Source organism: Cydia strobilella, chromosome Z, assembly GCF_947568885.1.
Source record: "Cydia strobilella chromosome Z, ilCydStro3.1, whole genome shotgun sequence".
NCBI lineage: Eukaryota > Metazoa > Arthropoda > Insecta > Lepidoptera > Tortricidae > Cydia > Cydia strobilella.
The window spans coordinates 1496354-1522649 of record NC_086068.1 but is presented as its reverse complement, the minus strand read 5'-3'; the positions used below and the strand labels follow the sequence as shown (position 1 = coordinate 1522649).

General features: G+C 39.2%; 1 protein-coding gene and 1 long non-coding RNA gene across 6 annotated transcripts in view; both read right to left on the bottom strand.

Annotated features, from left to right (window-relative positions):
• The window catches only part of LOC134754592 (uncharacterized), a 363458-nt gene extending 354572 nt beyond the window's left edge, over positions 1 to 8886 (bottom strand). Inside the window, exon 1 of the long non-coding RNA XR_010128943.1 lies at positions 8749 to 8886. This is a non-coding gene — a long non-coding RNA (uncharacterized LOC134754592). The remainder of the gene's footprint in view (positions 1 to 8748) is intronic.
• Positions 1 to 25832, bottom strand: part of LOC134754537 (F-actin-monooxygenase MICAL3-like) — a 99110-nt gene extending 73278 nt beyond the window's left edge. For all 5 annotated transcript variants that reach the window (XM_063690832.1, XM_063690834.1, XM_063690833.1 and 2 more), the window contains exons 1-2: positions 25774 to 25832; positions 4331 to 4511 (exon numbers count right to left, since the gene is read on the bottom strand). In XM_063690832.1, the coding sequence (XP_063546902.1) occupies positions 4331 to 4504 (174 nt within the window). In that variant the 5' untranslated portion in view covers positions 4505 to 4511; positions 25774 to 25832. The remainder of the gene's footprint in view (positions 1 to 4330; positions 4512 to 25773) is intronic.
• Positions 25833 to 26296: the final 464 nt, after the last annotated feature.

Genomic DNA, 26296 nt, shown 5'->3' with positions numbered 1-26296 from the left:
AATATTTTGCGTGAAAAACGAGGTAGCGCTACTCTAACCACCCTATCTACTTTAATAAACCTAGCAAGGTTTTCAGGTTGCTAACTGCTTTCTTTTGTACGCACAGAAACCCTAAGTGTAAGGCCTGAGTGGACGCTCGAGTTGAGCGTGCAGCGGGGCGGGGCGTGCGGCGTCCATGCAAATGCAAACGTATAGGAGCGGCCTTAGTGCACGCTGCTCAAATCACTTGTGAGCCCGACGCCACGCTGCACGCCCCGCCGAACGCTCTGCTTCTAGCGTCCACTCAGGCCTTACACCAAAGATAGATATAACTCCGTAATAGATGGATACAGTCTAAGGAAAAAACGTGCCTCGAAAATCACGAAAATTTGATTCTCGATCAGATCAGACTAGTTTTGGCCTACACTCGTATAGAGGGCGTTGACTGTTGAGTTTGTTATTTATAATTTTAACGCATACCAGTGAAAGAACATGGGTCAAAATCATAAAAATAATTAATGCAAATAAAAAAAATCATTTATCCATATTTAAATACACTTTATCGTATTTTTATAAATATTTATTTTTAGTTTTAAAGTGTGTCGACAGATGGCAGTGAATTTACTGGGGTTACAAAATTTACTATGACAGTACCGCTCTAGTATAAGTTACTCTATGGTTCCGGCAAAAAACTGCCAAACTATTCGGCTGCACCGATGCTGTATTTACGGTAGTGTCCAGCCAAATGTGGTATTTTCTATAAAAAGGGACCTTATTGTCGATGGCGCTTACGCCATTATTAACGATGCTACGAAATAAATACAATGCCGCGCGACGCTGTGCGCAATAAAGTCCCTTTTCATATAAAATGCCCCAAATCATGTTTCTGTGCCTAATAACGTTCGGGTCCGGACAAAACTAAAGCAAAATTGAACCTTCGGTTTCAGTAAAAAAAAAAACCGGTCGGACACTAGTGATAATACGACCATTAAGAAGGTAATTTAAATACAGTAACGAGCAATATTAGCGCGTGTTACCGAGTCACCCTGTAGTCGCGGTATCTGGAGCGGAAAATAAGTAATTGAGGCAAAAAGTAGAAAGTACAATGCTAAGCAAACAGGCCGGAAGACATAATGTCTTATAAATTACCCGCTTTGATCAACTCCGAGATATAATTATGATGCAACTCGGATGTAATAGTCGAAGAAAAACATTTTCTATGATACAGGAGGCAAACGAGCAGACGAATCGTCTGATTGGAAGGGATTACCGTCGCCCATGGACACCCCATACTTTAAATATACTTTCCCTCGGGTAGTCGCACAAATCTCTGTTTTGACATTTTGCTGGGACGTGAGCGTCAGTTAGCCGCGACCACGACCAGTGAAACCTGTGTCGAAACGTCGGTAAATAAAGGTAAGGCGCTGTCTGTTCGTTGTAACATGTTGGCACGTAGATTTGCAGGGTGTACAAAGGAGGCTAAAATAACTTTATTTAAGGCGTACTGTCAGTGCTTCTATACCTGCAATCTATTGGTCAAATATACGCAGAGAACGTACAGCGCTCTGCGTGTGCAGTGAAATAACGCTTTTAGGGTGTTAATTGGACTTGGACGGAGGTGCAGTGCGTCGGGCATGTTTGCGGAGGCAGGCGTGGATGGCTTCCATGCGATCATGAGGAAGCGCTGTGCCTCCTTGCTCGGTAGGCTGAAGGAGAGTCCAAATAGCATCCTAAGAGTGTTTGCCGAGAGATGGGATTCACCGATGCTCCAAAGCTGGCTTAATATGCACTCCAGCTTTGTAAATTATAACTGGTAACACACTCCGGATTGCGTTGTCTTAATTAGCATTTATTATCTATTGAATATTCTTTGTGTTTCGATTGTAAATGTGATTTAATAAATAAGGGTGTGTACCGCTATTTGGCCACTTTCGCCGTTACTATCTTTTTGATGCTGACTGCACTTTAGAATCTGACTTCGCCTATTAACCCACAGTGGACTGTTTTACAAACCAAGTAACCTCACAACCTTGTGTCCGAAGTGCTTACGGTGGGGCAGCGTGTATTGGTCTCGTACAGGCCAGGCCAACAACCGCGAGTGTTGAAATTCCATATCAAGACGGATCTGATGGCCACATCTATACGTGTGTATAAATAGGCCAGGAAATTAATGCTCAGAAAAAGCGAGGGAAATGCTTGGAACACAATTTTCACAACATGTCGCTCAGACGCATAATTTCCGAGATATAATCGTAAAACCGAAAAATGGAACCTTTACCCCCCCCCCCCCCCTCCTCGCCCTGGCACCTTAATTGAAAGTACCACCAAATCTTGAGGGTATACTTGCAATTAACAATTAACAATTTAGGCAAAAGTATTGTTATTGATGAAATGGGTAGTTAAATATCAGAATGGAAATTGTCTCACAAATCCATTTAAATTCAAATTTCAATTGCTTATCTTAAAAAAAAATTAACGTAAAATGCTCTAGTATCATTTTCTGCACACCTTTTAGAACAACATTATGACCCTCTTTCGGAGCATGAGAAATGAAAAACATAATAATCAATAACTCTTTGGTGAAAGTTAACTATAAGGTATTTACATAAACTGGTTCCTGCGAGCCTAAAACAAGGTAGACAACGAGAATGTATCAAACGAGCCAGTCATTTCTGGCCATGTGCCAAACTGCATTTCCCGCAGCGCGAAAATTGCTATTTTCTAGTGATGTACCTATACCGACTATTGATTTGGCCGACTAACCGACGATAAACAAAAATAAATATTTTTTTGATAACGAAAATTATGCCATTGTTTCAATACATGTCAGGCGTCCGCTTAAACTCTCTGAACCATAATAGACATGTAGCCAAAAGTTGAACCGCCACACTACTCCCCCGCTGAGACCGTTGCGTCTGGACGCAAAGTGTACGTGTACGTTTCGACCACTGCGAGTTCGTCTTGCCATAGTTAATTCTTGCTGGCCTGGATGCGGATTAGCAGGAGCAGGTGCGGGCAGTTGCGGATTTGATCGCGCATTAGCAGTGTTGGAGTTGGGATTTTTCCGACCTTTTAATCGAATCGCCCGACCTTTTACTGTGAAGGGCGCCACAGGCACCCTGCATGCAAGGGAGCGCAGAGCGCGCTGAATGACCTTTTATTGTGGATATGTTACTAACTAATATCTTTTTTTTTTCATTTATTCAGACTAATATCCAGTTCACAAGTGAACATCGTTAACCTAAACCTAATAAAACTAATATAAAATAACTTTGGAGCAACCTGAACAGTCTCGTCATATTACGCACTTAAATATACAAACATAGAAAGCATCCATCACTCGGGAAAGTGTTCGTACTCATCACACACACAGTTCTCTACCAGCATTCGTACCCAGGACCACTAGCGTACCTATTAGTTAATGTATACTTTATAAGCCAATATATCGATCTACAGCTACGGAACCCTTCATTATGCGTGGTCCGACATGCACTTGACCGATGGCCAAGAGATTTACCGATCGTGAATAATGCAGTAATCACCGTTCTTTCACTAATAAAGTGCCGACTAATCAGCCATTTATGGTGGTTAGTCGCCGACTACAAATGAAGCCGTATAGACTAGTCTACTAGTCGGTACATCCCTACTATTTTCTGATTACGACCCTTTGTTTTCGGGGCAACTATGCGTCAGAGGGGCTTTGGAGCGAATTTGCGCCAGCAATAGTCAAGGTTTTTGCAAGCTATTTTCATTTCTCGCGTCCTAGTCTTTATGAGTGATATCACTTAGACACAGTCAGGAAGAGCTTCGCTCCTTCTGTTCTACCGACCTTCTGTAAGAGTATGTGTCCAAGCTCAAGAGTTAGAAGCGAGGAAAGACCTTGTAGACGGTCTTTTCCACATTGACAAAGCAGCCGCCTTCAACCAGTCCTTAACTGACCATAAAAGTTTCAAACCAACCGCTTCAATTAGACGGTATACGGTATACCTATACATATATTATAATAAACTATATTTTCTCCGAAAAAACGTCGAGATTGAAGATCTTGTGGCTGCACCCAACATTATAGGCGAGACAAAAGCTCACCGTCTCCACTGGTTCGGCCACGTTTTGAGAATGGAGGAGGATCGCGGCGTTAAAAGGGCATACTTGGGACGCCAGGTGGGGCGGAGGCCGACCGGACGTCCCAGGTATCGCTGGGGCGATGCTGTTGGAGTAGACTCGAGCGATCTCCATGCCGATAACTGGCGGGAGATGGCACAGGATCGAGACGACTGGCGTACACTCGTGTCGGAGGCCAAGACTCATTTTGGGTCGCTGCGCCATTAAGTAAGTAAGTATATTTTCTCACCTTAAGTTTGGGGTAGAAGTCCGGCAGTCTGTTAGGCTTCAATCCGAGCGTGTTGCACATCTCTCTGTGCAGTGCGAGGATCTGTTTCATGGTGCCGGCCGCGCAGAAGTGGTTGAGCATTTCAGCTGCGAGCGCGCACTCCGGCGGCGTCGGCTCCGCTCGCCCACGATTCATGTTGGGGCTAGAAATATAGATCTGGTTAATTGTGTAAATTGTATCACGTGGATGATCCCCCCCATCCCCATGGATGGTCATCCGTTGACCACGAACGCTGTAAAGGGTTCGAAACGTGGGGATGTATTATAAATTCAATATACGCGATATAATCCGTTTTCATAGTTTTATTTCATGAGTAACTATCGCGGTAACCGAAGACAATATTACATGGATGATGTTTTTTTCCACAATTTTACCATATTTTACCGAGGCGAATAAATAGGTCATACTGTGAATTTTTTCCATGGGAAACGGGACCAACCGACCCCGATATAAAACTTTCAAATCAACTGATTGAAAAAAGATGTCTTCATGTAAAATTCATGGGTTAAGTACTGCACACAATAACGCTTAAATATTTATCTTTACTGCTACACTTGCTACAGTATTAAGACGTAGATAAAAACTACAAAATTGTTGACGGAGCTCCGCGGAGTCAGTATTCGGAAATCTTCAAATTTAGACTCAATAGACTCCTAGTAGTCACTGGGCGGGCACGCTATACATCAAATATCACTTGCATTTCTATGTGTGAACGGCACGTCTGTACACGCGTCATGCGTCATAGTGTAAATTGCTTAAAAATTGTACTGAGCGGCCGGCAAACGACCGTCAATCTGCTGTCGCGGGGCGAGATCATTCGAGTCGGGGCGGGGCGGTGCGTGGCCATTCTGTACGATAATACTATTAAATACTTATTCTGTGGTAGAGTAACCGACACCAGTCAAACATGTCGAGCTCACAAAGATACGCAAAAGATTTGTCCCAGTGACACTTTACAAACATTAGGTTATTTTCCGCGAGAGAAAGCCACTTTGACTCCCAAAACGGACATAGGAAAGTATAATATCCCTTTGCCTTTAAAATGCCCAACGCAGTTTGATATGCGCTTTCTAGATACATACGTTACATATGGAAATACGGGGTCCTCATACAAGTTCATGTTTATTAATGAAAAACGTGTTGTTTATTCTTAATTTTTATCAGTCGTTTTCAATAAATATAGCTAAGGTTAGATGGGGGACAATATTATTTAGCATTCCGATTAGTTACAAAATGGATATTGTCAAACACTGATTTAAACTTTCACGATTTTTACTCATTATTATTTACAACGACGGGACTTAATCGCGTAAAATAAGTATTAAACCCACCTCCGACGTTTCGAGGACGGCGTTGTCCCCGTGGTCTCGGAGAAGACTGGCTAAAGTTGACATCAACATGTTCTAGGCGCGCGAGTTTTTCGAACTACCCGCACTTGGTCTTGTCCACATCCCTAGTGCGCAAAACGTTCAAGTTAATAAACAAGACCAAGTGCGGGTAGTTCGAAAAACTCGCGCGCCTAGAAGATGTTGATGTCAACTTTAGCCAGTCTTCTCCGAGACCACGGGGACAACGCCGTCCTCGAAACGTCAAAGGTGGGTTTAATACTTATTTTACGCGATTAAGTCCCGTCGTTGTAAATAATAATGGATATTGTCGCCCAGGCGACGAAGATTAAAGTCTGAAAATGTGGAAAAAATGTTGATTGTATATTATGAAAATTTTATAAAATATTAATAAGGTTAATTGCTCATAAAGTTTATTTATGTGTCGTTTTCTTCTTAATTCTTATTCTTAAAATTATCACAACGGTTGTACGTCATTTTTAGGGTTCCGTACCCAAAGGGTAAAAACGGGACCCTATTACTAAGACTCCGCTGTCCGTCTGTCTGTCACCAGGCTGTATCTCATGAACTGTGATAGCTAGACAGCTGAAATTCACAGATGATGTATTTCTGTTGCCGCTATAACAACAAATACTAAAAACAGAATAATATAAATATTTAAATGGGGCTCCCATACAACAAACGTGATTTTTTTGCTGTTTTTTTCCGTAATGGTACGGAACCCTTCGTGCGCGAGGCCGACTCGCACTTGGCCGGTTTTTATCGATATCAAGTAATAAAATTAATTTAATTTGTCCTCGCACTATTAAACGTCAGTTCAGATTTGCCCCGTCAATCCGGTGTTTGGTTATCTGGCAGAAATCGCTCTTTAGCGATAAGACCGCTTGTTATTTACCTCTACTTTTAATCTTTTTGTGAAGAGAGAAATGACAAGAAAAATAGAGAAAATGAAAAGTCCCTGATGACAATTCAAACTGCCCTAGAATTCCGGCCTTGAGGGCCTACCTGAAAAACCACGTTCGGCGTGTTGCCTCCCTGTCACACTTACGTACGAATGCACAAGTGCGACAGAGAGGCAACACGTCGAACGTGGTTCACTGTAAGCCATCTGATTATTGTTTTACGTTTGGCGATTCAATCGAGTTTGTGAAAGTTATAAAACCTATTACGAATCGATAATAGCCAGAAAATTACCAAACCAGTTTTAATACTGTTACGTGCATAGACAATACTATTACAAGTAGACATGCATAGACATAAAACCGAGCGACCAGGGTATGTATGACAGCATAATCCTTTTTCTCTTTCACTCTTATAAATTTCGGTATTTCGCCATCGCCTTGCTATGATGCCATAACCCGACCATGAAAAAATGCCCGGTCGATGATAAAGACAAAGCATGGCACTATTTTCTCTTTCCTCTTATAGGAATCGTAATAATTTCTTTCTCTATCAAAGAGTGTCAGGCCCTTGGTTACGTGTCTTACCATAGAGCAACTTATACGGAGTTATATCTATTATGGATGGTATAGAAAGGATCGCAATCTCTTATGGCAGAATTGTTGTAAAAGTGACCGCGTTAAGCTTTAAATAATAGTTCCTAATCTCTCCGGTGGCGCTAGTTAGGCTCTGGGACATGAGTATAACATGAACCATATAAGGCAACAAATAACCCGACCAAATTACGTAGGTTGTTTTTGGTAGTATTTCGGTGCATGGTGGCGCCGCCTAATTACTGTTTTTTGATGGACACTTTTCATACATAGAGATTTGGCTCCTTTATACAGTCTCCATGATATCTATCTTTGGTCTTACTGTCTTAGAACGGCCGTTTCCTGCCTGGTACAGTCAGCAGAAGAATCTAACGGGCGATGTGTTCAAAATGATCTGCACGCGCTTTTATTAGATATCTAAACTTATTCAGTTGTGTTTGTGATTGTACGAGTCAATTACATTTAGAATATAAAGTCGCCCATTGCCATTCCGCCGGACGATATCAGCCAGTCAGCTAAAACAAAACATTTGACAGTTCCGAACAACTGACACTCTGACAGGCCGATTACGTCCGGCCATAGACATAGTATAGTAGTTATAGACATGAAACCGAGCGACCAGGGGTAAGAGAAAGACATATTCATGTATTGACAGGTTAATGTATGGCAGCATAATCCTTTTTCTCTTTCACTCTTATGAATTTCGGTATTTCGCCATCGCCTCCTAACTATGCTGCCTTAACCCGACCATGAAAAAAAGCCCGGTCGGTGATTAGGACAAAGCATGGCACTATTTTCTCTTTCCTCTTATAGGAATCGCAATAAGATTATCTTTCTCTATCAAAGAGTGTCAGGCCCTTGCGTACGGCGGACTGGTAATGGGTGGGCCCCTTAAGAGGACTTAGAGGACTGCACGTCAAGGCCAGAATCTAGAGGCAAAGATAATAGAGTGTATAGAGAGTTACTGCCATGGTAAATTATGTAGCCACCGTACTACGTATCTGACGTGTCAATACAATACATGTTACTTGAATGTTCATATCAAATTTTATGTTATTTCAGGATGTCGTCTTTGTTTTATACTACGTCGGTGGCAAACAAGCACACGGCCCGCATGATGTTAAGCAGTCTCCGTAGCCTATGTACGCCTGCAACTCCAGAGGAGTTACATGCGCGTTCACCCTCGTTGAGCTCTGGCAACCTTACTCGCAGGAACACAACACTATGAATAGAGTCTAGTCAAGGGCCTGCCACTCTTTGATAGAGAAAGATAATCTTATTGCGATTCCTATAAGAGGAAAGAGAAAATAGTGCCATGCTTTGTCCTTATCACCGACCGGGTGGCATCATAGGTAGGAGGCGTTGGCGAAATACCGAAAGTAAAAGAGTGAAAGAGAAAAAATCCTATGCTGCCCAAATTTTATATGAATATTCTTTCTCTTACCCCAGGTCACTCGGTGGCGCGTCTATAACTACTTGTATATACTATGTCTATGGGTCTAGTGTTATTTGGCTGCGGTTTTCTGTAAGGTGGAGGCACTTCCCCAGTTGGGCTCTGCTCTAAATCTGGAATGACATCCGCTGTCCTGTGCTCTACCACACAAAGCGAGATGACATTCACAGTACCCATACCTCTCTTTTGGACGTAGTTTAAGGACATACCCGGGTCCAAAATGAGATGAATGAATGAATGAAAGATGAGATGTCTTTTGAATGATTCACGGTTAGTTTCACTAGACTTATATTGACCGTGATTACCTTTTGTATTGTGAGTGTACGGGTTGTACATCTGAGCTGATATGATTCTTGATCTTGATGGTTGATTGATATCTTGATGGAAACACTGATTTATGTGCATGTCTTTATTTATAACCAAGGTATATAATGAGTACTAGCTAGGAGCACGTATGTACGTAAACTGAAATATAAATCGAACTAAAGCGTAATCGCATAAACAGCAATCATTCATTATATTAAATGCTGACGCGAGAAATGTGCGATGCTTGCATTGTACAGTGAGCTCCCGATATTTCGACGCAGTTACATGCATCTTGTTCACGGGTGACTGAAGATAGCGGGTGGGTGTCAATACAAAATGTAATCACGGTCTATATCCCGGTCAATATAAGTCTAGATGAGATGTCGTTTTAAAACGAGAGCGTTACTTTTTTTTTATTTATTATAAACTGATCGGCGATTGGCCCTAGTCACACCTGATGGAAAGTGAAGACAGGGCCTAAGATGGAGCTCACCGGTTCAGTAACAGCCTATTCACTCTTGTTTTAAAGAGACCGAGGTCATAATGATCAGGGAATACAGATGGCGGGAGCGCATTCCATTCCTTAGCCGTCCGTACCAAAAAGGAGGAGGCAAATGATTGTATGGCGCTGGCGGCGGCTAGGTTCGTGTAAGTTAAATGAGTTACGGCTGTTATGACTCACAAACAAAGTAAATACGTTTGCGAAGCGCAAGTCCGGTCAATATTACAATTAACGTTTCCTCTTACGCAAGAGAGTTTATATTAACACGAGCCTCGGTCATAAATATGTATACAATTATACACCTTACCACAACGACTTTAGGTTACAAGGCGTATACGTATTTTGATTGTAACTTATTAGCATGCCCTTCTGAAATCAACAGTGAAATCTCGGTATGTACAGCCACAGACTAAGTAATAGTATTATCGTACAGAACGGCCACGCACCGCCCCGCCCCGACTCGAATGCCCTCGCCCCGCGACAGCAGATTGACGGCCGTTTGCCGGCCGCTCAGTTTACTAATTTTAAGCAACTTACTCACACTATGACGCATGCCGCGTGTACAGACGTGCCGTTCACACATAGAAACGCAAGTGATTTTTGATGTATAACGTGTCTCAACGGTTTGTTTCTTCCCGAAAAAATGCCCGATCGGTGATAATGACAAAGCATGGCACTATTTTCTCTTTCCTCTTACAGGAATCGCAATAAGACTAGGGATGAAAATTCCGGAAATCTCAAATGTTTTTTTTTTTTCGGGAATTTGACAAAATTTAGTTCTTTTCGGTTATTTCAAGTTCTGTTCAGAAAAATTAAATACGTCACACAATGCCACTGATGAGTGATGACAGTGTCAATGCCATAAACAAACACATTAGACATGCAACCTTAACCTGAGACTTAAGAATTTTGTATTTGTATTTAACCTACCTGTTTAAATTCCTAATTAAGTATATGTGGTATTTTCTATAAAAAGGGACCTTATTGTCGATGGCGCTTACGCCATTATTAACGATGCTCCGATATAAATACAATGCCGTGCGGCGTAAGCGCCATCGACAATAAGTTCCCTTTTCATAGAAAATGCCCCATATTGAAAAATACATAAGTTTTGAAAAAAAACTTGGTTTTTTAAGCATTATTCTTTTTTTCGGAAGTATTGTAACTGAAATTTGCATTGTTATTTCGAAAGAAACTTGAAAAAAAACGAGCCGTTTTAAAATTTTCGTGTAATTTTCCCGGGTTTTTTCAACGCTAAATAAGTCTATGACTAAGACTCCCTGCCGAGGTTTTCCCGAGGGGCTACAGTATGGGGTTCTTCAAAAAAGGAGTGTACAGGTTTTTAAAGGGTCGGCAACTGCTAATATCAGGCGGGCCGTATGCTTGATTGCCACCGACGTGGTATAAAAAAAACTATATTTCTCTATCAAAGAGTGTCAGGTCCTTGTTACAAACACTAGTACCAACATACTCGTACAACATATATATGTATAAGTACATCCGTACATACATTTTACTGACAAATGGTACATCTTATTACAACGTTATTAAGGTGCATTGATGATCAAAGCTGCTGTATGCAACTATGCACACGAGCCGCTTGACCTTAGCTCGAACATTTATGTATGTATGTATGTATGTACGTCATTAAACGCCCTTCCTTGTTCAACGAATAGCTGTGGATCGCTTGGATTTTTTATAACTACATAATTATATATAGGGATATATGTGGGAACTATAGCCGTCTACGTCGGTGGCAAACAAGCATACGGCCCGCCTGATGTTAAGCAGTCTCCATAGCCTATGAACGCCTGCAACTCCAGAGGAGTTACATGCGCGTTGCCGACCCTAACACTCCTCTCCCTCGAGCTCTGGCAACCTTACTCACCGGCAGGAACACAACACTATGAGTAGGGTCTAGTGTTATTTGGCTGCGGTTTTCTGTAAGGTGGAGGTACTTCCCCAGTTGGGCTCTGCTCTAGATCTGGAATGACATCCGCTGTCCTGTGCCCTGCCCACACAAAGTAGTCCCAGCAGTGGGACGTAAATATATAGGCTGAATTATTATTACATTACATATATATACCTACCGTAGATACATACTATTTTAAGACAACTTATATCATGGAATGTTTTTTTTTTATCTGGTTTTTGTTGAGGCTTCGGACCATGGAGACTGTATAAAGGAGCCAAATCTCTATGTATGAAAAGTGTCCATCAAAAAACAGTAATTAGGCGGCGCCACCATACACCGAAATACTACCAAAAACAACCTACGTAATTTGGTCGGGTTATTTGTTGCCTTATATGGTTCATGTTATACTCATGTCCCAGAGCCTAACTAGCGCCACCGGAAAGATTAGGAACTATTATTTAAAGCTGAAAGCGGTCACTTTTACAACAATTCTGCCATAAGAGATTGCGATCCTTTCTATACCATCCATACTTCGGACACTCTAGGTGAACATGTCAGCCTCATGGGTGCTTTCATAGATCCCTACTCAAGGGAGAGGTCAATAAAGTGAAACAGTAGGTAATGCTTCTAGCAAAGAGGATATAATATTATAGAGCGGTACTGTCATAGTAAATTTTGTAACCACAGTAAATTCACTGCCATCTATCGACACACTTTAAAACTAAAAATGAAGATTTATAAAAATACGATAAAATGTATATGAATATGTATAAATGATTTTTTTTATTTGCATTAATTATTTTTATTATTTTGACCCATGTTCTTTCACTGATATGCGTTAAAATTGTTAAATAACAAACCAAACCGTCAACGCCCTCTATACGAGAGTAGGCCAAAGGTAGTAGCGACATCTAATTGAGAATCAAATTTTCGTCATTTTCGAGGCACGTTTTTTCCTTAGACTGCATCCATCTATTACGGAATTATATCTATCTTTGCTTCTAGTAATGTAGACATATTAAACATATTATGTATTATGTATGTAGACATTACAATTTTCACTTTGTGGCCGGTACCTTATTGGCAAAGATAGATATAACTCCGTAATAGATAGATACAGTCTAAGGAAAAAACGTGCCTCGAAAAATCAAGAAAATTTGATTCTCGTTCAGAGGGCGCTACTAGTTTTGGCCTACAGTCGTATAGATGGCGTTGACGGTTTTGTTTGTTATTTAACAATTTTAACGCATATCAGTGAAAGAACATGGGTCAAAATCATAAAAATAATTAATGCAAATAAAAAAATCATTTATCCATATTTAAATACATTTTATCGTATTTTTATAAATCTTCATTTTTAGTTTTAAAGTGTGTCGACAGATGGCAGTGAATTTAATGGGGTTACAAAATTTACTATGACAGTACCGCTCTAGTATAAGTTACTCTATGATATTGGGATACCCTCCTCCAATTGAGGGGGGATTTAATCCTTCTCAGGGCAGAGGTGTACGTTCATAAGCGCATTGTAATATGCCTACTTAAATAATAAACTATCAAACTAGGATAAGCTTTCGAAAATATCAAATTAACCTTTTCGACGCCGTGTCAAACACAAAAGCAGTCATCCAGACGCCACGTCACCGAAGTGTCAAAACTGAAATTGAACTTTGTGCATATGCATGTAGGTCTATGACCGATTAATCGGTCTTTGGCGTTGAACCTACGGTATCGGTCATTCGCGTCCAAAAGGTTAAATAATTACAATCAACAAGTCACACCTAATTCGAAAATCGTTACCCTTCCTTAAGTTAGCGGTAAAATGGGGCATTTTCTATGAAAACGGTCCGTATTGACGATGGCGCTTACGCCGCACAGCGGCCGGCATTGTATTTATGTCGGAGCATCGTTTATAATGTCGTTAGCAAACCAAACATCATCATCAATGCATGATGAATGCAATATTAATGAGATATTCCTTAACTGTATGAATGACGCATAATTAATAATTAAAAATTTCTTTGTCATTTGACATACAAGGTGAGGGCCTTAATGGTGCCTAAGGTTCTAAATGGCATATTTCCCAGATGAATGTACAACGAATTGGCGTAGGCACTAGTTTTTACGAAATTGGGATTAGTCCGATTTCCTCACGATGTTTTCCTTCACCGAAAAGCGACTGGTAATTATCAAATGATATATCGTACATAAGTTCCGAAAACCTCATTGGTACGAGCCGGGGTTGCAAGTCGCACGCTCTTACCGCCAGGCCACCAGCGCGTATCACTTTAGTATATGATATCTATTTTAGTTTATAATCGCACATTTGCCAAGCAAAAGGCAATCCACCGTAGTTCTAAATCCTAAAAGATCTAAGAATAGCCGCGGCGAAGCGAAATTGTAACAAATTCCAGCGAAACAATCATCTTTCCTAGTATTGCTATTTTAGGACACTCCAGTCTCGAGAAACTTTAAGCGAAAGTTTATTTGGGTCATGCATAGACAGAAAAACAATAGTACACTGTGCAACGAGGGGGGCAAGTGAAGTTTTGGAAACGAGAGTGGTAATTCCCGAGTTTGTGTGTTTTTTTATCACACTTGCGAAGTAAAAACCAAATTTTAAGCTAAATAATTCTTCGCACTTAAACTATCGTGAGACATATTTCGAAATATTTATCAGTACGGTTAAAAGCGACTAAAAATAATAGTGAGTAAAAACCGTACTGATAAATATTTTGAGATAATTCTTAACTTTTTCGACGCCGTGTCAAACACAAAAGCTGACATCCAGACGCCACGTCACCGAAGTGTCAAAATTGAAATTGAACTTTATGCATATGCATGTAGGTCTATATTGCTCTGTGGTCTATGACCGATTAATCTGTCTTTGGCGTTGAACTTACGGTGCGTATATATCGGTCATTCTCGTCCAAAAGGTTAAATACGGTGACACATCAAACATTCGTCCTCCATATTGTCATTTCTTGACAGGTTTGTCAGCATTCAACCCATCCAAGTTGCGTAGAAGTTAGGTATAGAGATAGTTTGAGTCCCGGGGAAGGACATAGGATAGTTTTTATCTGGAAAATCATCCCGTTAGAGGGTGAAAAGCGGGTGGAAGTGAGATAATTGATGTGAGAATATGCTCAAATTGAATGAATGCCATTACACTTTATTAAGGCGTTATAGTTATAGGCATCTCAAAAATAAGGAAATTTGTATGGGGAATTAATAAAAAACCGGCCAAGTGCGAGTCGGACTCGCGCACGAAGGGTTCCGTACCATTACGGAAAAAACAGCAAAAAAAGTCACGTTGTATGGGAGCCCCATTTAAATATTTATATTATTCTGTTTTTAGTATTTGTTGTTATAGCGGCAACAGAAATACATCATCTGTGAAAATTTCAACTGTCTAGCTATCACGGTTCATGAGATACAGCCTGGTGAGAGACAGATAGACGGACAGACGGACAGCGGAGTCTTAGTAATAGGGTCCCGTTTTTACCCATTGGGTACGGAACCCTAAAAAGCAGATTGGATAAAAACTAAGCTATCCAAATCACTAATTCCACGCAGACGAAGTCTATGTCTATGTCTGGTACTAGTTTTCTTTGCTATAAATTGTTATATGTACAAAGAAAATAGAGCGGGTAGAAATGTTGTTTTGTAAAACGAGTTGAATTTTTTATAAATACAAAGGTATTTACATATTAAATGTATTTACTGTATTGATGACTTCACAATTTATCAGGAATCTGATCGTTACTAATAATTGTCAATTAAATTAGGCTGTCTGTAGATTAGGTTATATTATTTTTCGTTATCAACTGTTATCAGTGATAACATGACAGAATTTGTAAATGTTATTGTTCATATTTACAAATTTTCTCATTCTTGCTGTTATAATAGTGTTCAATCTTCATCTCAAATGACTTTTTCGCCTAAGATGGTGTAGGCGCATGCCACGGCGAATGAGGCGCTCACACACAATGGCCGACCGCTCTCACAAAAGAAACAATGGCTTTCGTTTAACAGATCAGTCTTAGACGATAGTCATTTGAGAAGATGAAGATTGAACACTATAACAGCAAGTAGATAGACTATATAGTCACGAGTCTAAGTTTAGTTTTTTTAAGTGCATAAATGTTTAAAATGTAAAAATGAGCGCCATCTCGCCAACAAACTGCAATCGCAGCTTGGCGAGGAATATAATTATAAGAAAATTGTTGTGTATTTTGTGATAAATAATAAAAAAAACCGGCCAAGTGCGAGTCGGACTCCGTACCATTACGGAAAAAAACAGCAAAAAAAATCACGTTTGTTGTATGGGCGCCCCATTTAAATATTTATATTATTCTGTTTTTAGTATTTGTTGTTATAGCGGCAACAGAAATACATCATCTGTGAAAATTTCAACTGTCTAGCTATCACGGTTCATGAAATACAGCCTGGTGGCAGACGGACGGACAGCGGAGTCTTAGTAATAGCAAAGATAGATATAACTCCGTAATAGATGGATACAGTCTAAGGAAAAAACGTGCCTCGAAAATCAAGACAATTTGATTCTCGTTCAGAGGGCGCTACTAGTTTTGGCCTACAGTCGTATAGATGGCGTTGACGGTTTCGTTTGTTATTTAACAATTTTAACGCATATCAGTGAAAGAACATGGGTCAAAATCATAAAAATAATTAATGCAAATAAAAAAAATCATTTATCTATATTTAAATACATTCTATCGTATTTTTATAAATCTTTATTTTTAGTTTTAAAGTGTGTCGACAGATGGCAGTAAATTTACTGGGGTTACAAAATTTACTATGACAGTACCGCTCTAGTATAAGTTACTCTATGGTAATAGGGTCCCGTTTTTACCCTTTTGGTACGAAACCCTAAAAATGTAGACTAATGTAGAAATAAATGAAGAAACGTCAAGTTCGGGACGCCAGTTCAGTTCAGTTGTAGCAAATATTAACCAGAGATAATTCGACAAGGATCTGTTTAACATCAGCAAGCTGTCCATTAGGCGCTGAACTGATTTAGACGATCTTACCATCATAAATATACACTGTTTTACACAACAGACAATTTTATACATTATTACAAAACCAGAAGGTTTACTGAGGAGAAAATGCAACCATGCTAACTGTTTGGATGTTACATGTTTGACACCAAAGTCTGTCTGTCTGTCTGTAGCATCGTAGTTATTCAACGGGCCGATTTCGATGCGGTTTTGTGACGCTAAAGTGAGTTTTTATGCCATGGTTCTTGGTGGCGGAGAACGATCACATCCAATTCATGAGTTAGGTACACAAATCAAACAATAACGCCTACATTATTGACTTTTAATTAGATAAAACCTACAAAATTGTTGACAGAACCCTTATTCTCGCGGCTCGAGTCCATGTACTGTTGGCAGCTTAAACAAATAATAACTTCAAATTGTTTCCTAAAGTATGTTTGTTTATTCCAGTGTTTCTTGACCGTTCATTGATAAGGGACAACTCTGAATGGTCAATTAATTAAGAACAGCATATTGCGTCCATATTTATGGAATATATATAGGTATTTATAGTTCGTTGTACATAAGTAATTGAAGTGATCTAATCAGTGACAGACACATATACAGTACCCCTTACTCGTCAGTCGCATAAAATTAAACATGGACAAAAATAAAACGCGTGGGTGTTTCAATTTGTCATCAGTTTCGCGACGGTATGAGTGGTATGACGAATGGCCATTAATAATATATAATGATATGTCCCACGTGACTGTAATGCTTTCCACCGAATTAGATTAAAGTAGTATCGTCAAATATTGTCTCTTTTACCGCGATAGTTACTAATGAAATAAAACTATGAAAACGGATTATATCGCGTATATTGAATATATAATACAGGTTGGAGCCGGCGTAGTTTTTATCGCGTATATACATACATCTTTACTTGAAAATAGTTATTGTATAACTAGCCTTATGAACCGATTTTGCATGTACAACCAGCCTTAAAGTTACCCTGGTCTATGATGGTTCATTATTTTTAGTATGTGGTTATTTATGCACTTTGTAGTTTTTCCTCAGTCACCCGTTGACCACGAACGCTGTAAAGGGTTCGAAACGTCGGGATGTATTATAAATTCAATACACGCGATATAATCCGTATTCATTGTTTTAGTATCGTCAAAGTTTGAACTTGAGCATAAAAGTATACACACATCGAATACTAAGTAATAAGCTGTGTGTTTACCCCAGATACCTAAAGGGGCAGCCTATCAGTCCGCCGGACGATATCGGCCCGTCAGTTGTTCGGAACTGTCAAATTTTTGTTCTAACTGACAGGTGATATCGTCCGGCGGACTGATAGTCAGTGGGCCGCTTAAAGGCCACTTCGATTGGCTAATTATAATTAAATCCCTAATCATCCTGGTTTGTACCCCGACGGCCCCGACGCAAAAAGAAGGCTGTTAAGGGGATCCCATGCCCCAATGACCTTCGATTTGAATCCCTTAGTTTTCTTATGTTTTTTGTAGCTTATCATATTAACAGCAACGGATCTTAGCAATATAGTATTCCATATTTACTTCAAAGTTCATTGTTTTCGAAATATTTGGCATCAAAGTTGAACAATTTTAGGCCAAAAAACTGGTTTTCTGGCCATAACTTTTGTGTTAATTAGTTTAAAATTAAAACCTTAGACAAATTTTTAGAGACGTCTAACACGAACCCAAATATGTAGATTTCGTATAAGTAAGATCTTTCACAGTAATCGAGATACGAAAAAAGTGTTTTTTAAGACAATGTTTAAAACAATCATAAATAAATAAGTATTCATTTTTTTCACAATCCGGTAGACAAAAATGGAGATAAAAGATTGAAGAACCGATAGCCGCTTGTCCTATAATTCTATGTGTAGTGCAAAAGTAGGAGATACGATTCAAAACATGTCAAAAATCGAAGAAACCTCAGGTAGCCCCTTAAAGATGTTTGATGAGAATGTCTGTATGAATGTCTGAAAACGAGTGTCCTCGCGATAGTTCTCAGTTGTGTGATAAAAATAAAAATCGATCCAGCAGTTTGAAGAGTCAGCTATTTTCTGTAACTACGTGAAGCATATTTTGAGGCATCTTCAAACTGAAGATTATCAGCTTTTTTCCAAAATGATGTAATGCATTTTTGGCATAAAATCTTATGATTAGCATAGGGGTTTTTGAAGTTTATAATTTTATAGTGTCATTGCATATTGCTAACTAATGATTACTTGAAAGGCGATATATGATACATGTCCGAAGCCATTGTTTCCGAATAGGATCAATTATCACAGAATAAGTAATAGTATTATCATACAGAACGGCCACGCACCGCCCGCGCCGATTCGAATTACCTCGCCCCGCGACAGCAGATTGACGATCTTTTGCCGACCGCTCAGTACTGGTTTTAAGCAACTTACACAATGACGCATGCCGCGTGTACAGACGTGCCGTTCACACATAGAAACACAAGTGATTTTTGATGTATAGCGTGTCCGACCTGTGCAATTAGGCTGGAATTGGTGGTAATGGTAGCCTGATAAGTTTCACTTAATGTTGGCTATTAACCTTCAAGTTGTACTTCATTGTACCAGCTTAATTAGCCTATAGTATAGGAGATGCAAGCGCGTACTGCTTGCCCTTAGAATTGGTCAGACGCCTATTCTTAGTATGATGGCATATAGTTGAGAAATTGGGACGGGTTCCGCCGTGGCGGGTCGGCCAAGGGGTTCAAGGCGTTCCCGGATTGTTAAAGACGCCGGTTCGAATCCGGCCTTCACCACTGGAGGGCTTCGTCACTTTTTCTTTAATATATGATATCTATTACAGTTTATAATTTATATATAGTAGTGTTCTACGAACACCTAATATACTACGCTCCATAGCTCGCTGGCAAACCTTGAGTTTCGATTTTAGGGCCTCAGTTAAAGAACTGATCGAATCAGAAACACGGAACTACGCTCCAGAACTAGAGTTGCAGATGTAGGCGTCAAGACCGCTAAGCTTAAGTGGGACTGGGCGGGACATGTCTGTCGCATGCACCCGGAAAGGTGGGCCAAAATGGTTACTGAGTGGGACCCACGGAGCACCATAGACGGTGCAGGCCGGGGTTCAGGCAGACCAAAAAGGAGATGGCGGGACGACTTGGACGCATTCTACCCCAAATGGTGGGAAAATGGCGATGACAGGGTCGAGTGGAGAAAACGAGGGGAGGCCTTTGCCCAGCAGTGGGACACCAAAATAGGCTAATATAAAAAAAAAATATAGTAGTGTAGTGTGACTACTTAAATACACATATCAAAATATTAAAAAAAACAATTTCATTTGTTCCCACAGTTGTGTACTAAAATTTTGTCAAAAACAGGTAATAACATAGATATTGCAATGAGGTAAGTTCGCCATCAGATATATCGGAGCGGCCGAGGTGTTCACAATATCTGAACACGCACTCTAACGCCTTGACAATAGAGGCGTGTTCAGATAATTGTGAGCACCTTGGCCGCTCAGATATATCTGTACTATGTTATAACAAATTCATCATTATCCTAGCGTTTGTTCCGACTTTTTGCCACGGATCACGGCCCAAAAATTAGTTACCAAGCCTAGGTCCGCTTGGTAACTAATCCCATAAAGGTTTGGTTTGGTTAATATGTTTGTAATTATTCCTTGTGTGTATTTTTGTAATGTTTTAATATGTATCTTTGTGTGTTATCTGTCGTGGCATCACCGAATGGGCCCTACGGAAGACCAGCGCTGGCTTTATAGCTATGCTGAGTTAGGTCCATTTCGTGATGCACACTTGATGATTTCTTCTTTTTTTGCTATTGTTGTCTGTACATGTTCGTGTTGTGATCGTCACGAATAAATAAATATATTTTTTATCTTTTTATAAACCGGCACAGACAGTTTTCTACGGAAGCGACACCCATCTGACCTTCAAAGGCTTCAAACCCAGCAGGGAAACTAAGCCTTATTTGAATTAGTCCGATTTCGTCACAATCTTTTCCTTTACCGAAAAGCGACGATGGTAAATATCAAACCATATTTCGTACATACTTAAGGTCCGAAACTGATCTCTGGATTGGATGTCGCTTTGACTATCCGAACTCTCCGAACAAGTCTCGGTCCTAATTAGAGTAATTAGGGCGCACGCACGCGGGAGCCATTGTAAGCAAAGACCTATATAACTCCGTATTAATCTACGTAATTTTTTTTTAAATGTATGTTCACCAATTCAGAGACCGCATGGTTAGTAGTATCATAGAGTAACTTATACTAGAGCGGTACTGTCATAGTAAATTTTGTAAGCCCAGTAAATTCACTGCCATCTGTCGACACACTTTAAAACTAAAAATGAAGATTTAAGTATAGATAAATGATTTTTTTATTTGCATTAATTATTTTTATGATTTTGACCCATGTTCTTTCACTGATATGCGTTAAAATTGTTAAATAACAAACGAAACCGTCAACGCCATCTATACGACAGTAGGCCAAAACTAGTAGCGCCCTCTGAACGAGAATCAAATTTTCTTGATTTTCGAGGCACGTTTTTTCCTTAGACTGTATCCATCTATTACGGAGTTATATCTATCTTTGGTAGTATGCATATTAGCAAAAAGGATATACAGGGCTCAGTCAATTTGTGTAAGAATGACCTATAATATTTATTTATTTATTTAATTATGTTGTATATTATAGTTGGTCAAGCAAATCTTGTCAGTAGAAAAAGACGCGAAATTCAAATTTTCTATGGGACGATCCCTTCGCGCCTACATTTTTTTTAAATTTGCCGCCTTTTTCTACTGACAAGATTTGCTTGACCAGCTATATCTATTTTTTTTTGTAATCGACAATTATAGTAAGTTAAAGGAAAGTTTTCGAATGGGTAGAGACGTACAAGCTCACAGAGCGTCTTGTTTACTTGACTAATGAACTAATGAATAAAGATATCACAGATTTATGTTCCTGGGTCAGTAATAACAGCAACAATATTTATTAGTTTTATTACTCACAAATGGCTAACTACATTTAAGGAAACTGAATGGCATAACTAATAATCAATTTATTTTTATTTTTAGGGTTCCGTACCTCAAAAGAAGGGTTGCCACCCATACTATAATATATAGTATCGTACTATATTTTAGTCACTTGTACTATATATTATGCAAAAACAATATAGTACGAAAAATACTATATTTTCATCACTCAAGAATGGGGTATACAAATGTCACCGATATCGCCGATATCGCATCGTATGCGACTTGGATTTTTAATTCGCCTCAAATCGGCGTCCTATTTTTTTTTTCAAATTTCCAAAGTAAATACTATATTTTTTCAATATTTTGATAAAAATACTATATGTGTATAGAAAAAAGGTGGCAACCCTACTCAAAAGGAAAATCGGATCACTCGTGCGTCTGTCTGTCCGTCTGTCACAGCCTATTTTCTCCGAAACTACTGGACCAATAAGTTGAAATTTGGTACACATATGTAAGTTTTTTACCCAAAGACGGACATGTAACGTAAATAAATGAATTTTAAACATGGGGGCCATTTTTCGGGGTAAATGAAAAAAATTAAAAAATAAAGTTTTTCAAACTATATTGTGTTAACGATGCGCGATGGGCGCTAACGATGGGCCTCATAAGAAGGCTCAAGGTCACGCAAAGGGCAATGCAGAGAGCTATGCTCGGGGTTTCTCTGCGTGATAGAATCAGAAATGATGATATCCGCAGTAGAACTAGGGTCACCGACATATCTCGCAGAATTGCAAACCTTAAGTGGCAGTGGGCGGGGCACATTGCTCGCAGAACTGATGGCCGGAAGGTTCTGGAGTGGCGTCCGCGTACCGGAAGACGAACTGCCGGTAGGCCTCCAACGAGGTGGAGCGACGACCTGGTGAAGGTCGCGGGAATTCGGTGGATGCGAGCGGCACAGGATCGGTCGGAGTGGCGAGCCTTGGGGGAGGCCTATGTCCAGCAGTGGACGTCTATCGGCTGACGTGATGATGATGATGATTGTGTTACATATCACATGAGAGCTCATTTGCTATGTACAAGAAAATGTACGAGAATAGTAGATGCCGTACTTGCTTTAGCAATGTACATGTTTATGTTTCCGATTCTGGTCACAAGATGGCAGAACCTCCAAAACGCACGGTCCCTATTGAATGTTGGATTAAACAACAAACAATGACAGATATAACTCCGTAATAGATGGATACAGTAAGGAAAAAAGGTGCCTCGAAAATCAAGAAAATTTGATTCTCGATAAGATGGCACCACTACCTTTGGCCTATTCTCGGATAGATGGCGTTGACGGTTTTGTTTGTTATTTAACATTTTTAACGCATATCAGTGAAAGAACATGGGTCAAAATCATATAAAAATAGTTAATGCAAATAAAAAAAATCATATATCCATATATAAATACATCATCATTTTTAGTTTTAATCGTGTGTCGATAGATGGCAGTGAATTTACTGTGGCTACAAAATTTACTATGACAGTACCGCTCTATCCTATTATTTTTTGCTACAAAGAAGCAAAATGCTAAAAGGGCATTTTTAAACATTTAACTATTGATTGTTGTTCAAAAAAAAGTGTTAATGCTAAAATTGATGCCATAGGATGTATTTAGCAGCTGTATATTGATTTGATATTGTACCAGACAATGTGAAGACAGTGAATAATCAGGGGCGTAGCTAGAGGATATGGGCCCGGGGCAGTCACCAAATTTGCGCCCCCTGACGACTGACAAAAGTTTCTCTGCTGCTGCCTTTTGCCCATTTTGGCGCCTCCCCTTGGATGGCGCCCGGGGCACTTGCCCCCTCTGCCCCCCCTAGTTACGCCACTGTGAATAATATGAGTGCAAGTGTACCTCGCTACACTGTTATGTTTACTGCAGTAATTATGTAAGCTCAGTTAGATTGAGAACTTCCTTAACCAATGTTACAGCATAGGTTTCCAACAACATAGTACTCATATTAATAAGTACGGTTTTAAAGATAACAGTAATATGTTTATTTATTTGCGTAAAGTATATGTACAGTCGCCATCAGATATATCTGAGCGGCTGAGGTGTTCACAATGTCTGAACACGCACTCTAACGCCTTGAGAATAGAGACGTGTTCAGATATTTGTGAGAGCATTGACCGCTCAGATATATCTGATGGCAACTGTACTGTTTAGCTGTTATAGTAATCATTTAAAAACGGTTGGGGTAACATCTTTGTACGAAAACATAGTTAATAACGTTATTTCTGTGTTATCTGAAATATCCGTTTAATCGAATATTTTGAGTTTTATTATTCGAATATTTTCGGATATTATTATTGGCGGATATTCGAATATTATTCATATAACCTATTAAATTAATTGATTTATTAATAACAGGTGTACTGATGAACTTGTTTAAAGATTAATAAGATAATTGACTTAGAAGGAACTATCCAAACAATAAAGGAAGTTTTACAGAATTACGGTGAAAGTATTTTCTATTTTGCTTGGCTTAACACAGACTAGACCTAGGTTTCACTGCAATTACTTGTCACACAACATGCTATAAATGATGTAGTTTCTATTGTTTCAAACTATTATTATAACTAGTATTAAAGAGGAGTATAAAAAAAAATAACTGGCTTCCATACAGAAGACCTGTATGGTATATGTAAGACAACATGCATAGGTCTTGTAAAAAAAGAGAAAGAGAAAAGAATACCACCAGAGACAACCCAGGACAGACGCTCTTGGCGAAGCCGTATAAGGAGAGCCGACCCCAAGTAAATGGGATAAGGCTAGGAAGAAGAAGACTATGGTATATGTAGGATAACCACAATGGGAAAACCATAAGGAATGCCTTTAAGTAAAAAATATAGTTAAAACAAAGGTTTTTCTTTTTTATTTATATACTTAGGGTAACCTATAAGTTAATATTTAAGACAACTTAAAAGTTTAAAGAATACTCAGGTTAATAGTGATAACGTAGGCATTCAATGTTATTAATTCAAATGAAAACTTATAATAGTAAATCGGGAAACACCGTTTTATACTGTTTAGATTAGCTACCCAAAATTTTTATTCCCAGATAGCTTTTGTTCCATTTGCGTTTTTCCCTATTCTGCTTTTTAACCAGGCGTTTATTTTCAGTAGTTAATTTAATCACACGCGTATGTCCCAGTCGCTTTTTTCCCCAAAGAGTAATGTTTTCGCGATAGTCAATAGTTAGTTAGTTTTGCTGGACATTTTCCGCAAATTGACATCCAATGTGCCTATTTTGCGTGAAACAAGGTAGCGCTACTCTAACCACCCCAGCTCCTCCACGAAGCCTAGCAAAGTCTTCAGGTTGCTAGTTGCCTCCTTTAGTGCGCTTGGATTACCTAGGTATTTGCTCCTATATACTTCTACCTGTTTACAGTCTAGGAGAATATGTTTTGTTGTTTCTTCTTCTTCCATGCACACACTGCACATGGGGCTGTCAGTTTTACCCATATTATGTAGGTGTTTGTTTAGTGTGTTATGTCCTGTTATTAATCCTACTATTTTACGTAGTTGGCTTCTTGGTGTTTTCAGTACTAAGTCGATAGATAGGTCGGTTAGGTTTGTTAGGTAGCTTCAGATGCCCGAAGGGCAAACCGCCCAGAAATAGGAGCTCCGTCTAGTTAAGTTGTGAAGGAAATGTTCTCGGAAATATTACTCTTTGGGGAAAAAAAGCGACTGGGACATACGCGTGTGATTAAATTAACTACTAAAAAAAATGTCTGGTTAAAAAGCAGAATGGGGGAAAACGCGAATGGGACCAAAGCTATTGGGGAACGAAAATTTTGGGTAATTAATCTATGCAGTCCCCTTAAAGAAAGTGCAGTAGCAAATCAATCGAGTGTACAGAACTAGTAGGTCATCAGCCACTCCTAATTTCACTTCAAATTATGCGACAAACGCCATGCATTTGAATTAAACTACACTTTATTTAAACTATATTCGTATTCAGCACAACCAAAATGCGAGGCCAAAGTGTTACACATACAACAAGAGGTGAACGCACGAAGTGTAAATTTAGAAAAATACACCTACTTAAAAACCTACAGTTAACTCAATTCTACAGAAACAGTTCACTTCTTCAGTTTCAACAATAAAATACTCACAAGATCGTAACTACCGCGCAACTAGAGCCAGTAAATAAACAAAGAAAAATACACAATTAAAAACAATATTAAAAAAATTACCTATAAAATTAGGAACTCGGTATGAATTCTATGCGGGCGTTGACACAACACATTTAAGTTTATAAACTATTATTTCTTTAACAGTCTTCATTGACATTAGTGCACTTTGTAATGTTTTAACACTGATTAAAATATCACTCACCTGTAATTCACTAGAAATTAAAAACACTCCCCTTCCGTGACTTTGATTTCGTTTCGACTCTCAGAATAATGACTAAAGCAAAGAAGCCGGGCAAAAATAAAAGCTTGGTAAAAGATATCGTATTCACAACACGTTATTACTTTTTGTCTATGAGTGAGTGAGACAACAATCCGCAAGTTCTTTCGTTTTTTTCAGTATTGTCATAAGATGAACTGAGGGAAATGTCAAATGGTCCTATGTGGTTCTATAATATAATCCAGCCAAATAAAATATATGTTCGTTATTTCACAGGTAGGTGTCAACTGTAACAACTTGACATAGTCGTATTATTTTAGTTGAAATATTTCGGGATGTTTCAGCGGTCATCTTGGTTTATTTTAATTATAATGTTGCTATTCCTGAAAGATTGTTGGAAAACGTGCTGAGTTTTTATTTGTAATGGTTTGAAGTTCCCTTTGTGATAATGTCTTGTGTGATCGAGGGCTGTAAATCGTATACAGGAAGAAAAGAAAATACGCACGAA